Source organism: Terrapene carolina, unplaced genomic scaffold (genome assembly GCF_002925995.2).
Source record: "Terrapene carolina triunguis isolate 2854851 unplaced genomic scaffold, T_m_triunguis-2.0 Scaffold384, whole genome shotgun sequence".
NCBI classification, from domain to species: Eukaryota; Metazoa; Chordata; order Testudines; family Emydidae; genus Terrapene; species Terrapene triunguis.
Window position 1 is genome coordinate 155,389 of NW_020664735.1, and position 16,244 is coordinate 171,632.

Here is a 16,244-nt window from a genome sequence, read left to right on the forward strand (position 1 = left end):
TTTTATGTCTGACTTAGAACAAAGCTTCCTCAGCTCTTGTCCCCTAATGCCCCTACTCTACTTGTGCTACATTGATGACATCTTCATCATCTGGACCCATGGGAAGGAGGCCCCTGAGGAATTCCACCAGGATTTCAACAATTTCCACCCCACCATGAACCTCAGCCTGGACCAGTCCACACAAGAGATCCACTTCCTAGACACTACAGTGCTAATAAGCGATGGTCACATAAACACCACCCTATATTGGAAACCTACTGACAGCTATACTTACCTACATGCCTCCAGCTTTCATCCAGACCACATCACATGATCCATTGTCTACAGCCAAGCTCTAAGATACAACCGCATTTGCTCCAATCTCTCAGACAGAGACAAATACCTACAGGATCTCTATCAAGCGTTCTTAAAACTACAATACCCAGGTGGTGAAGTGAAGAAACAGACTGTCAGAGCCAGAAGGGTACCCAGAAGTCACCTACTACAAGACAGGCCCAACAAAGAAAGTAACAGAATGCCACTAGCCATCACCTTCATCCCCCAACTTAAACCTCTCCAGCGCATCATCAGGGATCTACAACCTATCCTGAAGGACGATCCCTCACTCTCACAGACCTTTGGAGACAGGCCAGTCCTCGCTTACAGACAGCCCCCAGCCTAAAGCAAATACCCACCAGCAACTACACACCACACAACAAAAACACCAACCCAGGAACCAAACCCTACAACAAACCCCGGTGCCAACTCGGTCCACATATCTATTCAAGGGACACCATCATAGGACCTAACCACATCAGCCACAGCATCGGGGCTCGTTCACCTGCACATCTACCAATGTGATATATGCCATCATGTGCCAGCAATGCCCCTCTGCCATGTACATTGGCCAAACCGGACAGTCTCTATGCAAAAGAATAAATGAACACAAATCAGACATCAAGAATTATAACACTCCAAAACCAGTAGGAGAGCACTTCAATCTCCCTGGTTACTCGATAACAGACCTAAAAGTGGCAATTCTTCAATGAAAAAACTTCAAAAACGGACTCCAATGTGAAACTGCAGAACTGGAATTAATTTTAAAACTGGACACCATCAAATTAGGTCTGAATAAAGAATAAATTAGGGCTGGTTGGGTCATTACAAAACCTAAAACTAATTTCCCTCATACTAATTTCCCCCCACTGTTACTCACACCTTTTTGTCAACTGTTTGAAATGGGCTACCACTACAAAAGTTATTTTTCCTCCCTTGGTATCCTACTGTTAATTGAATTGTCTCGTTAAACTGACCTCACACCCGGTAAGGTTACTCCCATCTGTATTTATACCTGCTCCTGTATTTTCCACTCCATGCATCTGATGAAGTGGGTTCTAGCCCACGAAAGCTTATGCACAAATAAATGTGTTAGTCTCTATAGTGCCACAAGGACTCCTCATTGTTTTTGCTGATACAGACTAACATCTCTGAAACCTCCCCTCTCTCATCATTTATGATCCTGCTGAGACGATGACCTTTGGTAACAGCAGCAGAAAGGTGCAGGTGGTCAGCTTGGGGTACAAAGGATAACAAAAAGCAGCAGTTTATTGAGCTGCAGAGGGGAGCCTCTGGGGTCAGAGTCTCCTTTTTTATTGCACATCATTGAACTATTATCTGACAGACAGGCCCTGAGTCAGGGTAACAGCGACGCTGAGCCTGTGTGCCCCAGAACACACTGAGAGGGAATGATCATTAAACACTCTGCTGCCTGTGGAGACAGAGCTCAGAGGATCTGAGACGCTTCAAGTGCGGCTCTGGAGGGATTTCCAGTGTAAGGTGCATAATTCCCTGCTCTGCTACAGACTCCCTGTGTGGACTTAGGCAAGTCACTTAGGCCCAGAATTTCCAAGGTGTTTTGATGTCTAAAGATGCAGGTAGGTGCCTAGTGGAATTTTCAAAGGTGCCAATGGGAGTTAGGCACCTGGGTGCTTTTGAAAATCCCACTTGATGCCTAACTTCATCTTTAGGTGACTACAGACCTTCCAAAATTTGTCCCTTAATCTCTGTGCCCGATTTGCAAAGCTATTTAGGCTCCTAAAGATGCAGACAGGAGCCTAGTGGGACTTTCAAAAGTGCCTGTGTGAGTCAGGTGCCTGACTCCCATGAATGCCCTTTAGCTCCTGCCCCTTCTGTACTCGTCCCGTGTACGTTCCATCGAAGGCGCTTCCTGGCAGGAATGTCCATGCGAACAAGGGATTTCTACTAAATGTTATAAAATATTCCTGGGAAGCAACGTCTGACCATTTAGGCCCTGACCCAACAAGGTCCTTAAGTATGTGTATAACTTTCAGCATGCAGGCAACCCTATCAAACACTTAATCACAAATATTTGCACCAAAAACCTGTTTCTAAGAGTTAAATTCAGCCAATCAAGAAACAGAAACAATCCCATGTGACCTGGGTGTCCAATCATAACTAACCCCTGAAAGATCAATGTATTTGACAAATGTATTTAGCAAATATTTTCGAACAACAAATAAATCTGAGAAAATTGTGATCAGTTTGTGGGCAGCTGACAAACAAGAACAGAAGCTGAGCTCACTGGACACATCACATGCTGCACATTAGTCCCCCAGCTCTACTTTCAGCCCTTCTTTCCTCTCTCTGCCGTCCGCCCCCGCAACCCTGGGTCTCAGTCCCTTGCCTTTTATTTATGCCTTTGCTCTGCCTGAAGAATTGCTGGTGTTACTATTATTCCACGTTATTTCTGTAGCCCCCTCAGTGCCCTGGGCATGTTGCATGGTGCCTGCCCTGGGCGCTCCCAAGCGGGGCTGGGCTCAGGGGCTCACTAATGGGTGTATGGAAGGAGAAATCTGCAGGCCCTGGGCAATAGGTCAGGGTGGGCGTCCCAGGCATGGAGGCAGGTGCAAAGATGGAAGGACATGGGGAGGGGCCCCTTAGTCTCTGGGCCAGATTTGCACAGTTATTTATGCTCCTAAAAATGCAGACAGGAGACTAGTGGGATGTTCACATCTGCCTTGTAAGCTGATTGATATTTTTTAAAATAATGTAAAAGTCGACTGGAAACTGTAAGCGTTTAACAGTTTCCCTCTATTCCACAATATCACTATTGTAAGAAAAATGTATTTAACTAAGAATATCAACTTGATTAATACGACAACAACCCAGCACTCTTGGATCAATAACCCTCAAAAGCAAATACTTTCTAAAATTAAAACAAAATGTAGCCCCTTCTTTTGCAATGTTCTTCAGGGGACAGCAAACACTTTTGTCATTGTTCAGTGGGGGATAGGGCTGCCCCTTGCCCAGACTGGGGCAGGAGTGGTGACAGCGGGGGGCAGAGGGGAGGCAGGATGTCATGACACTCACCCAAGTCCCAGATGCTCCGGTCCAGGAAGCCCCCTCAACTCCCTTGTGGTGGGTGCAGGGGGTGGGGGGCTTCCATCACATGTGCACCTCCTCCCCTGCAGCTGCCCCTCACTGTAGCATCACGGGGGTGGGGAATGGCGCCACCCCTCGCCAAGCATGGGGCAGGAGAGGTGACTGCAGGCAGGGGCCTGAGTCCGACACTGACCCGAGCCCTAGCTGCCCAGGTACAGACTCCAGAAAGCCCTCTTGGAGTTGGAGTCATCTCCCGGTGGGTGCCGGGGGGGACACAATCACATGTGCACCTCCTCCCCTCTTCCCTCTGCAGGTGCAACAGCCACCTCAGCCTGCTGCCGGCACCGGTCCCTTCACGGTAGCCAGCAGCATAAGCGGCAGGTGAGGGAGCGCAGCGCAGAGAGGCTGGTGGGGCAGGAGGCGCTCCAGGGGAGGCCTACAGGGGTGGCAGGTGGACCCAGGCCCCCTGCCCTCAATATTGCTGGAGCATGGGCTCCATGGCCCCATATAACTCGCCGCCCCCGCACAGTGTATTTATGCAAGTTTTCAGTTGCAGAAATTTGGCCTGTATTTCTTTGCTTCTGAAAAACACCAAAAGTTAGATTCTGACTGTGTGGAGACATCAACGATTATAGAATCCACATTATAACATTTACTTTGCTTACTATATATGGGATTATAATAAAAATGTCACAGGAAAGATCCAAATGATAACTTTAGCCTGTGTTCTTGCACATAGGTTGCTAAACCCTGGAACTTGCTGAGAGCAGTTTTAATTGGGCTATAACCAGTCCCACAGAAGCGATACCAGTATGAACTGACAACTACAGATGATTTTTCAAAACAGGTAGAAGAATTTCCACTTAGAACTCTGACAGCACATGAGGTGGAGAAGACGACATGTAAAATGATATACCAACATGGCTCTCCAGAGGAGATACTGTCAGATCTAGGTTCTGAATTGAATAATGAGGTAACAGTTTACATTTGGTGTCATTTTCACTATATGGTCAATTACACAATCATGGCCGTGTGACAGGAGCTGTTAGCAGCTACAAACTCAGCCCATTGGAAGCCAGCACCCTGGTCACTGAGAACACCCAGGACACCAGGTGCAGGGCCAGTGCTACCATTAAGGCGAACTAGGCGGTTGCCTAGGGCGCCAAGCTTTGGGGGCTCCAAAAAGCGGTGCCCCCAATTTCCCTCTCGCGGCAGCTCCCCAACCCCCCGGCCCGGGGAGCCGTGCGGCAGCTTCCCACCCCAGCTGTTTGGCGCTGCAAGCCTGGCAGGGGAGGAGAATTAGAGCGGGGGCGGCGTGCTCGGGGAGGAGGCGGAGCAGAGGTGAGCTGGGGTGGGGAGCTGCCGCACGGCTCCCTAGGCTGGGGTGAGGAGCTGCTGCAGGGCTGGGGGGGGCACAAGGTGGAAATTTCGCCTAGGGCGTTGTTATACCAATAGAATAAAAACCAGCAGGATCTTATTAAGAGGGATAAGGCAAAGATGCCACATTTATTGTAAATATAATGGTAAAGCAAATGATAAAAGTAAACAACGTTGTTTGACTACTTATTCCTATCACTACTTATTCCTTATACACACATACATATATATATATTCATTCACACAATCATTCATTCAAGTTCTGTATAGGTGTTATAGTTACCAGCCTAGAAGTTGCTCATGCCAAGTTACTGGCCAGGTATCTTGGTCATGAGGATGGAGCCGAGTCTGTGTCAGGTGCACCTGATGCTCCTGGAGGCTGGCAGCAGAACCAGAGACTCAAAATCCTCAGTCTTGAGAGTCCATTCTTATAGGAATTGATTCCTATGTTAGTCTATGGGAGCTGTTTCATCCTGCTGTTGCTGACTCAATCAGCGGATGGCACATTCCTGCGCACATTCCTGGTGGCTCCACACTGTCCAAAATTTGTGTTTCTCATCCTTCCAGATGATGGAGTGGATCCCAGTTTACCCTCAGGGGGTTGTCTGGTGGTCCACTTTACACATTCTTCGGCCGATGGATACTCCCTTTCTAGGCTGGCACCTCCCTAACCATTCATGTACATCAAGCATTCATCAACATACATTCCATATCTTAACCATATTTTAATTTACTGTCTCCACCACTTTCGGGGTGTGTGCCAATTCATTTGAGACTCCCGGCCCTTTAATCACAGAGGGTGGGGGTCTGTTCTTAGGAGCCCTTGCTGTTACAATGAAGTGAAAGTCACTTAACGGTTTATAGCGTTTGTTTACATTGTATCAATTACTTCAAGAACAAAGTCAATTAACTTGTTTGTAAATTTTACATAATGATAAAGTATCTTTCACAGGACAGATATAATCAATGGTTTCTACAGACAGTAGCTTACAAGTTTTAACAGAAGACCCAAGAGATTTTTGTACTTAGTGAAACTGTTGGATTTTAAAGTGTGGGGGACAAATTATTGGGGGGTCACTGTCACTTGGGGGAATCACTGTTAGTACCTTCTTTAATATCCCTACAGCATGAAAATTCCTTGCACCGGCCCTGCCTGGGTGCAGTTAGAGTAGGAGGGACTGAATGGTTTCGAAGGGCAGAGGGGATCACTTGTACCTGTAGGGAGCCCTGATGAGGTCACTAGCTCAGCGCTGAGAAGAAAGCAGCAGTATAAAAGTCTGAACCAGGGAGCAGGAAGGGGGCTCCTCGTAACTGCACCATAAAAAGTCATAAAGACACTTGGTGGAGGTTCCCTGGCAGACTGCCTGCTGCTTCATTCACAAAGAGATCTGCCAGCCAGGGGTTGCAGGAACTGATAGGGGAGCCCATTCATAGTTAGAAATTTAAAAAATGAACATTACCTGCAATCTCTTCATGACACTTCATGCTGCAAATTGCGAGTGACAACACATTTTTATATCTTGTCAGATAGTAAACTGCACAGTGGACTGCACTCTCAGCAAGTTTTCAGATGACACTAAACTGGGAGGAGTGGTAGATACGCTGGAGGGTAGGGATAGGATACATAGGGACCTAGACAAATTAGAGGATTGGGCCAAAAGAAACCTGATGAGGTTCAACAAGGACAAGTGCAGAGTCCTGCACTTAGGCCTGGTCTACACTAGGAGTTTATATCGAATTTAGCACCGTTACATCGAATTAACTCTGCACCCGTCCACACCACGAAGCTATTTAGTTCGACATAGAGGTCTCTTAAATTCGACTTCTGTACTCCTCCCCAACGAGGGGAGTAGCGCTAAATTCGACATGGCCATGTCAAATTAGGCTAGGTGTGGATGGAAATCGACGGTAATAGCTCCGGGAGCTATCCCACAGTGCACCACTCTGTTGACGCTCTGGACAGCAGTCCGAGCTCGGATGCTCTGACCAGCCACACAGGAAAAGCCCTGGGAAAATTTGAATTCCTTTTCCTGTCTGGGCAGTTTGAATCTCATTTCCTGTTTGGACATCGTGGCGAGCTCAGCAGCACTGGCAACGTGAAAGGAGGCCAGTGCTATTATTAAAGTTTTAAGCAGCCACAAGTCTACGGTTTACCATGTCAGCCTGTTACCCAAATTCCACTGTCCTGTCCCGCTTGTCTGATCTGCACTGCAAGACCCCAGGCACTGAATGCGAAGGCCAAAAATTCGACCTTGTCCTGAGTGCGCATGTGATAGGTGCTGTGCATGGTCTTGTTCACAGAGAAAGACTATGTTCTTTGTTCACAACTACATTTATCTTTCTGAGGAATTCACTCCCTTTTTCCCATCCCACAGCTGTGACTGTCTCCCGACCTACCCTGGCATCACACTCCCAGAGGCTAGCGCAGATTAGGCGTAGGAAGAAGAGGACATGGGACGACATGTTCTCGGAACTTATGGGCTGCTCCCGAGCCCATGCAGCCCAGCAGACCCAGTGGAGGGAGAACTTGCCCCAAATGCACCGATCACACATGGAACGGGAGGAGAGGTGGTGGCAGGAAGACCAGCAGGCGACTCAAACGTTGCTTGGACTAATGAGGGAGCAAACGGACATGCTCCAGCGCCTTGTGGATGTTCTGCAGGACCGGAGGCAGGAGGACAGAGCCCCGCTGCAGTCTATCTCTAACCGCCCTCCCCCGCCACAAAGTCCCATACCCCCCTCACCCAAAGTCCAAAGAAGGAGGGGCGGCAGAGTCTGTGAAAACTCTCACTCCACCCCTGCAGACTGCTCAAGTACCAGAAGGCTCTCATTCCCCAAAATTTGATAAGTCCTTTCCTTCCCGCCTCACCCAAGCCCCCATCCCAGTTTCATCCCACAGTTTCATGTGTGGTTGCTAATAAAAAATACGTTTCTGTTAATTACTGTTTTCATCATGTTCTTTTAGAGGAGAGTCTGTTTGAAGGGGGGGAAGGGGGTTGGTAATTGGACAGGATAGTCACCTTTACCAGGGTACAGACGTGGGGGCAGGTTCAGCAGCAGGGCACACACACATTGCGGTCACTAGTTACCCTGGTCAGTCTGGGAGGTGGTTTTCATGTTCTGTGTGTGGGGGGGCTATGTGACTTTATGGCGGGGGAGGGCGGTTAGAGATCTTATGCAGCGGTCCTTATCCTGGATCACAGAGCCACGCAGCAGGGGATCTGTAACCGTCCTCCCCCTGCCACAAAGTCACATAGCCCCCACACACAGAGTCCCGAACAGGAGGGGTGGCAGGCTCCATTGAAACAACCAGTCCACCAGTGCAGAGCCTGTCATTCCAGGAGTTTAGAAGCGTCCTTTGCATCACTACACTACACCCGCTCCCCACCACAGTCTGCGTCCCAAGTTCAACACTTTACCGCGAAAACAGTAATAAAGAAAACGGTGTTCATTAACAAATTTCAAGTGATTTTATTTTTAAATGTGTGTTGGAAGGGGGAGAACGGGGGGAACGGGGTATGTAACTGGAGAGGATAGTGAACATTTACTGGGTAAAGAAACGGGGGCAGGTTCAGCTTCTCTGTAAATAAACTTAATAGTCACAGGTCACCCTGCTCACTCAGGAACCTAGCTTTCAAAGCCTTCCGGATCCACAGCGCGTCCCGCTGGGCTCTTCTAATCCCCCGGCTGTCTGGCTGGGCGTAATCAGCAGCCAGGCTATTTGCCTCAACCTCCCACCCCGCCATAAAGGTCTCCCCCTTGCTCTCACACAGATTGTGGAGCACACAGCAAGCTGCAATAACAATGGGGATATTGGTTTCGCTGAGATCAGAGCGAGTCAGTAAGCTTCTCCATCTCCCCTTGAGACGTCCAAAAGCACACTCCACCACCATTCTGCACTTGCTCAGCCGGTAGTTGAAGAGTTCTTTTTCAGTGTCCAGGGCGCCAGTATAGGGCTTCATGAGCCAGGGCATTAGCGGGTAGGCTGGGTCCCCGAGGATCACTATAGGCATCTCCACATCCCCAACAGTTATTTTGTGGTCCGGGAAGTAAATACCTTCCTGCAGCCGTCTAAACAGACCAGAGTTCCTGAAAACACGAGCGTCATGAACCTTGCCCGGCCATCCGACGTTGATGTTGGTAAAACGTCCCCTATGGTCCACCAGTGCTTGCAGCACCATTGAAAAGTAGCCCTTTCGGTTAATGTACTGGCTGGCCTGGTGGTCCGGTCCCAGGATAGGGATGTGAGTTCCATCTATAGCCCCACCGCAGTTTGGGAATCCCATCGCGGCGAAGCCATCTATGATGACCTCCACGTTTCCCAGGGTCACTACCTTTGAGAGCAGTAGCTCAATGATTGCGTTGGCTACTTGCATCACAACAACCCCCACGGTAGATTTGCCCACGCCAAAGTGGTTCGCGACTGACCGGTAGCTGTCCAGCGTTGCAAGCTTCCAGAGGGCTATGGCCACTCACTTCTGGACACTCAGGGCTGCTCGCATCCGGGTGTCCTTGTGCTTCAGGGCAGGGGACAGCAACTCACAAAGTTGGAGGAAAGTCCCCTTCCGCATGCGAAAGTTTCGCAGCCACTGGGATTCATCCCAGACCTGCAGCACTATGCGGTCCCACCAGTCCGTGCTTGTTTCCCGGGCCCAGAATCGCCGTTCCACAACATCAACATGACCCATTGCCACCATGATGTCCTCGGCGCGGGGTCCCGTGCTTTGTGACAGGTCTGTGCCACTCTCAGACTTCAGGTCCTCACCGTGCTGCCGTAGCCTCCTCGCCTGATTTCTCAGCATCTGCCTCTGGGAAAGGTGGATGATAAGGTGCGAGGTGTTGACAACGGCCATAACTGCAGCGATGGTCGCAGCGGGCTCCATGCTCGCAGTGCTGTGGCGTCCGCACTGTCACTGACCAGAAAAGTGCGCGAACTGATTTCCCGCCGGCGCTTTCAGGAAGGGAGGGCGGGAGTGACGAACTGATGACGACAGTTACCCAAAAGCACCCGCGACACATTTTTTTCCCCAGAAGGCATTGGGGGCTCAACCCAGAATTCCAATGGGCAGCGGGGACTGCGGGATCTGTGGGATAGCTGCCCACAGTGCACCGCTTCCAATGTCGATGCTTGCCCCGTTAGTGTGGACTCACAAAGTCGAATTACTGTCCTTAGTGTGGACACACACGTTCGACTTTGTAATATCGATTCCACATATTCGATTTAAGTAAAATCGAACTACTCTCGTAGTGTAGGCATACCCTTAGGACAGAAGAATCCCATGCACTGCTACAGACTAGGGACTGAATGGCTAGGCAGCAGTTCTGCAGAAAAGGACCTAGGGGTTACAGTGGATGAGAAGCTGGATATGAGTCAACAGTGTGCCCTTGTTGCCAAGAAGGCTAACGACATTTTGGGCTGTATAAGTAGGGGCATTGCCAGCAGATCAAGGGATGTGATCATTCCCCTTTATTCGACATTGGTGAGGCCTCATCTGGAGTACTGTGTCCAGTTTTGGGCCCCACACTACAAGAAGGATGTGGAAAAATTGGAAAGAGTCCAGCAGAGAGCAACAAAAATGATTAGGGGGCTGGAGCACATGACTTATGAGGAGAGGCTGAGGAAACTGGGATTGTTTAGTCTGCAGAAGAGAAGAATGAGGGGAGATTTGATAGCTGCTTTCAGCTACCTGAAAGGGGGTTCCAAAGAGGATGGATCTAGACTGTTCTCAGTGGTACCAGATGACAGAACAAGGAGCAATGGTCTCAAGTTGCAGTGGCGGTAGTTTAGGTTGGATATTAGGAAAAACTTTTTCACTAGGAGGATGGTGAAGCACTGGAATGGGTTACCTAGGGAGGTGGTGGAATCTCCTTCCTTAGAGGTTTTTAAGGTCAGGCTTGACAAAGCCCTGGCTGGGATGATTTAGTTGGGGATTGGTCCTGCTTTGAGCAGGGGGTTGGACTAGATGACCTCCTGAGGTCCCTTCCAACCCTGATATTCTATGATTCTACGATTCTAAAAACCATGTTGTATATTAACCTATTTGCCAACATATTTTCCCATGTAATAACACAAAAAGATTGGATAAGAAACCACAGTAATTACACATAATTCAGTGAGAAATAGGGAAAGGAACGCAGATATTTCTGAAGGAAATTTTAAGGGAAAATTATCAATTTTTAAATTAAAATGTCCCTGAGTTAAAAACTAGGAAAAACACATAGCTTCAGCAGCCCATGCCACCTTGACACCAGCAGACTAGATAAAAACCACAAATGAATCCATCAAAAGATAATTTTAGGATATTTATTTTCAAATAATGAAGGTAAGTTTGGGGCACACTGCCATGAGTGGCATATTGTGTATAAATCTTCAAAACTGAATTATTACACTGAAAATGTTCCTAACGCATCACGTTTAAAACAAACAGTAGTCCTAGCAAAGCCATGTGATGTGCCTCCCCTCATATTCTGCTCAGTTCGCTCTTCAAGAAATTAGGTTCAATCCCTAATTTCAGGGTATTAGACCAATCAGTCACTGTTTTTACAGAGCATTCCAGAAGGTGGTGGACAGAACCCAGAGGAATTGTGATGAATTTCCGGAGCAACTTTCTCTAAACCTCACATGACAACAAAAATATCACCTTTTCGACTGACTTATGGCCGAGAAGAAAGGTTTCCCAAGAAAGCTTCACCAAATTTCATGTTATGTGTCATTAAGTGGCAGCGTTTTTAATACGATTATGTTAATTTGTGATGATTCAGTAAAGGGATACAACCCCTTCTCTATTTCTTTATCAAACTACATTTTTGTGTCCTTATAACTAAGAACATGAAGAGCCCGGCAGTACTTTCAAATCAACAGTGGACACTGACAGTACATAACCTGCAAATAATATTTCTAAAGTAAAATAAACTTAAAAATGGAGATTGTAGAAGAGATTTCTATCTATAGGAAGAGAGCATTTGCGGTCAGGGACCGTGTTTTGTTAATTGATGTGAGAAAAAGAAAGGAAGGGTCATATCTTGATTACCGATTATATGTAGCTAGAAAGTTAAAAATCACATCAATTAATGCTGACGGAAGTTCAAAGAACATTATATAATCTTGCGTGAGTTAACTTAAATATATTGCTTAATGAATTCTATTATTTTTTCATCTATTAATTTTCAAAGATGTAGTGCATGAGGTGGGTGTATGTGCCCTGCCTTCCAGAGGGAACCAGTCAAGAAAATAACGAGAGGGAGAGAGAACAGAGAGCAGCTGCACATGTGTGTAGTTGTGATGTTTATGACACATGTACATTGTAACTGAACAACCCAGTCTGACAATTTAATAGTTTATTTTGTTAAGATAAATATTTTGTATTTCTTGAAATTCCACAGTTGAAATACAAATGATGTTATTTAGAGAAGTTAAACTTCAATATAGATTTGAGGGAGGAATCAAAAAATAAATGTAAATAATTCCATTTCTAAAAATATGTTTAGATGCTTGTTTCTGAAATACCGTTGAAATGTGAATTCAAATATTCTTGTATTTACACCTTGTTACAATAATATTTTCTAAATTAGAATAATCTTTTTTTTCCGTATTTTACATTGAGATTTCACAGGGGTAGAAAATTCTGACAGGAGTGAATGACCCCCATCCACCACCATCTGCTACCCCTGGGCAGGGGATGGGGAAGGTGAGGGCTGGGAGGTTGCCAGGTGTCCGGTTTTCGACTGGAAGCTCCAATTGAAAGGGGAAAGTGGCAGTGTCCGGTCAGCACAAAAAGTCCAATTGCTGCAGTAACTGGCCTCCCCTACAGGGGGCGGGAAGAGCAGCAGTGCTGGGAGGGGACAGTCTGTGCCGCGGGTGTCACTGTCAGGGACAGAGATTCCCTCCAGACTCAGCTGGGACCGGGCAGATTATCAGAGGAGCCACCCTTTTACCCCCAGCACTGACCCAGGGACAGAAATAAGGGTGGAGCGTCCCGGAGAAGGTGTCAGTGAAAGTGAAGAGATGGGACCTGTCAGTCACATTGTAAAATGAGACCTCGCCCGCCTCATAGTCCAGGAATATCCCCACCCGGCTGGGCCTGACGCTCACGGGGAGGAGGGTCAGGGGGGAGGTGAAGGCTTTGTATTCCTCATCCTCCAGCCGCAAGACCCAGTATCCATTCCCGGGTGTGAATGTGACCCAGCTCTTCCTGCTCAGAGATTCCCTACAAACCCCCAGGTCCCACTCAGTCTTGTCTCCCACCTCCACCTCCCAGTAACGCCTCCCGCCCGCGAACCCCTCAGTGCCCAGGACAATGGGATATGTATCAAATCTCTCAGGATTGTTGGGCAGATTCTGTTGTGTGTCTCCGTGTCTCACACGTTTCCGATCCTCAGAGAGGATAAGCCAGGGATTTGCCGTGTCTGGATCCAGAGTCACGTCCACTGGGGAGAGAGTCACAGAGTCAGTGCTGGGGGCAGGGGCTGGTCACTGGGATCAAAGGGAAATTAACCTGTGTCCCCATCAATTGCAGGGGTGGGGGGTTGTTGCCTGGGGGGAGTCAGGGCCCATCTGCCTGTGAGGCACAAGGGCAATGTGGGGGCAAGAGGAATGGGCACCAGGAGGACGAAGGGGTATGAAGGGAACGGCAGGTTACCGGGGGCTTCAGGGGCTGAGGGGAGGGGTGGGCACCAGGGCAGAAGAAGGGAGATGAACCCCAGAGGACAGAAGGAAGTGTGGGAATGGGGGAGCTCCAATGGGGGGGGGGAAGCAATGGGAGGAATTGTTGCCAGGGGGTGGGGTGGGGATGAGGAGTGGGGCAGGTGCCAGGACCATGGGGGGGAGGGAATGGGCAGGCACCAGGGGGACGGAGTGACGCAGGAGCCTGGGGGCAGAGGGGATGGCTAGGGCAGGGGCAGTCACCAGTGGGTGGAGGAGAGCAAGAGAAGGGGCAGGTGCCAGGAGTATGTGGAGGGGCAGTGAGCAAAGGAGCATGTGCCAGGGGGCAGAATGGGGTGATATGAGGGGCGGGCACTTGGGGGAGCTAAGGGGGAATGGGAGGGGCATTCATCGGGGCTGTATAGGATGCGTGAGAGGCAGGACTGGTGTCAAAGGAAAGAGAGATGAAGGGAGGGGTGGGCACCAGGGGTCCAAAGGGTGGGCTGGAGAAGGGATGGGTGGCACTGGGGGATGGGGGGAAGGGAAGGGGCTCGCACCACGGGACACAAGGGGTGAACAGAGGGGCAGGAGCTAGGGAGGAAGAGGGGGAGTAGAAGGAGGGGCTGGAACCAAGGGAAAAGGAGGGGGTGGGAGAAGGTGCAGGTAACAAGGGGACAGAGAGGCATCAGGGGTAGGACAAGTGTCCGAGGGACATGGGGGGCAAGGGTTGGGGCAGACCCCAGGGGACAACAGTGGAGTGAGGAAAAGGGCAGTCATAAAGGGGGAAAGTGGCATGAGGGGTGGGTGCCAGGAAGACAGAGGTGGGAGGAGGGAAGGGGTAATCACCAGGCGCGATGGGGGGGGGGATGAGGAGAGGGGCAGATGCAAGGAGGGGAGAGAGGAGAGGGGCAGGCACCAGGGGGCAGGGTGGGGGCAAGGAAGCAGTTGAGCACAAGGGGGGCAGAGGGAGAGTGAGGGGAGAGGTGGCACACAGAGGATAGGAGAGATTGAGGGGAGAGGCAGACACCAAGGGGCCCAAAGGGGGGCAAGGGAAGGGGTTTGCACCAGGCAAGCAGAGGGGGCAAAGGAAAGAGCGGGCACCATGGAGGTAGATGGGGGCAATGGTAGAGATTGGTCTCAGGAGGGCAGAGTAGGAATGGCCAAAGAGTTGTTCTGAACTATGACATGCTGAAGACTATGGGGGATTTAGAAAATTGGGGAATCAAACTCCTGCTCTCTTAATACTTCAGTAACGAGAATGAAATTATGGCCAAGGGCCTTGCAGATTTCCTTGTGGCAGCAGCGCAGGAAGTACCCCCCACCTCACCCCGGCTGCAGAACAGAACCAAGTGTCAGCCATGGTCAAGCCTATCTTTGAATACAGATTGGTTCTGGGGGTGGAGGGAAATGTATCAAGAGGGCTGGCCCTTTTAGGGGAGTCATGGACCAGACTACCCATGACAGGCTCCTGTAAGAGAGAATGAGACAACCCAGACCAAACTGGAAGTAATTAAATCCCTAGGTGGCTAGTTGGCAGCGAAACAGCTAATGAGCCTGATAAAGGGTTACCAGGGCTCAGCTGAAGGGATCCTAGGGAAAGGAAGCTGGTGAGGAGAGGAGCTCCCAGGAGAGCTCACCAGAGCAAGGAGCCTGGAAGGGGTGTTCCTAGAGCAGTGGTCCCAAACTGTGGGTCGTGCCCCCCTAGAGGGTGTGGAGGAAGATTTGGGGGGCATGGCAGGGCCTGGACCAGCCCCCATGGGTGGCGGGAAGGGAACGTCACCCAGCCCTGCTCTGCCCCCAGCTCCACTCCGGCCCCACCCTAAGCCCCAGCTGCAGCTCCAGCCCCAACCATGGTTCCACACCCAGCCGAAGCCCCTGGCTCCCAGCCCCAATTGTGGGTCCACTCCCAGCCATGGTCCCTGGCTCGTGGCCCAGCTCCCGACCACAGCTCCTGGGATGGGGGCGCAAACCAGGTAAGGGAGGACATGACCAAAACAGTTTGGGGACCACTGTCCTAGACAGAGAAGCTCCCCTAAGGGGGAGGAGGTGCCAGAGATGACAATGACAGCAGCAGCTGTAGGACAGAACCCTGGAGAGCTGCCCCCGGCTGGAGAAAGAGGATGCAGAGAATAAAGGCACAGTCTGAAATGACCCCAGCACCAGGAAGGGGGGCTGGAGTCATCTGATTCTACAATGGAAACTAATCCAAGCTCAGCTCCGGGAAGGACTGAGGACTCCTGACTTGAGGAGCTTGAGTGAGAGCTGGAGGCTGGAGCAGAGTGAGGGAAAAGATTTTATTTTGGGGTTTACTTGGACTCAGAGCAGACCCCAGCAGGAGACTTTTCTCTCAGATCTTTTAGACTGTGAGGCATAATTTAAGGAGTGCAGAAGATGGTAAACTGAGGCAAGTTGCTTGCCAAGACACCCTGAAATGGCTGAGGGTGGTACCTGAGGACGCTGCCCCATGTTGAGTCCACAAAACTGGAACCCATTTAACAGAATTGCTGCCCCTTCCCCATGCAAACAGAGCCGCTCTCTTCAGTCTGTCTGCGTGGGCCCCTCACCGCATCTGACCCCAACAGAGCCTGCATCACAGAGTGGGAACCTGGACCGAACACAGCACAGGGTTTTGGGCACCCACCTGGCTTCCAGTGTCCCTGTCCCAGCTCCCAGGCTGCTCCCGCTCCCCCACAGCCTCCAGCTCCCCTGGACCTCAGGCTGCCTCTGCCGTGTCCTGTTCCCTTGGGGGTGACCCAGGGCCCAGCATGGACCCATCAGGGTCACTACAATACTGTCTACCACACCCAGAAGACAGGCACAGGATGGGCTCAGGGAGTGGCTGGCC

The 16,244-nt window shown here is 50.0% G+C and overlaps 2 protein-coding genes across 2 annotated transcripts in view; both read right to left on the reverse strand.

Annotated features, from left to right (window-relative positions):
* LOC112123229 (E3 ubiquitin-protein ligase TRIM39-like) overlaps nt 1–6,243 on the reverse strand; it is a 34,349-nt gene extending 28,106 nt beyond the window's left edge. The window contains exon 1 of the mRNA XM_026658013.2: nt 6,219–6,243. Coding sequence (XP_026513798.1) covers nt 6,219–6,243 — 25 coding nt within the window. The remainder of the gene's footprint in view (nt 1–6,218) is intronic.
* A 6,382-nt stretch (nt 6,244–12,625) lies between these two features.
* LOC113407787 (E3 ubiquitin-protein ligase TRIM39-like) overlaps nt 12,626–16,244 on the reverse strand; it is a 13,154-nt gene continuing 9,535 nt past the window's right edge. The window contains exon 2 of the mRNA XM_026658014.2: nt 12,626–13,180. Coding sequence (XP_026513799.1) covers nt 12,626–13,180 — 555 coding nt within the window. The remainder of the gene's footprint in view (nt 13,181–16,244) is intronic.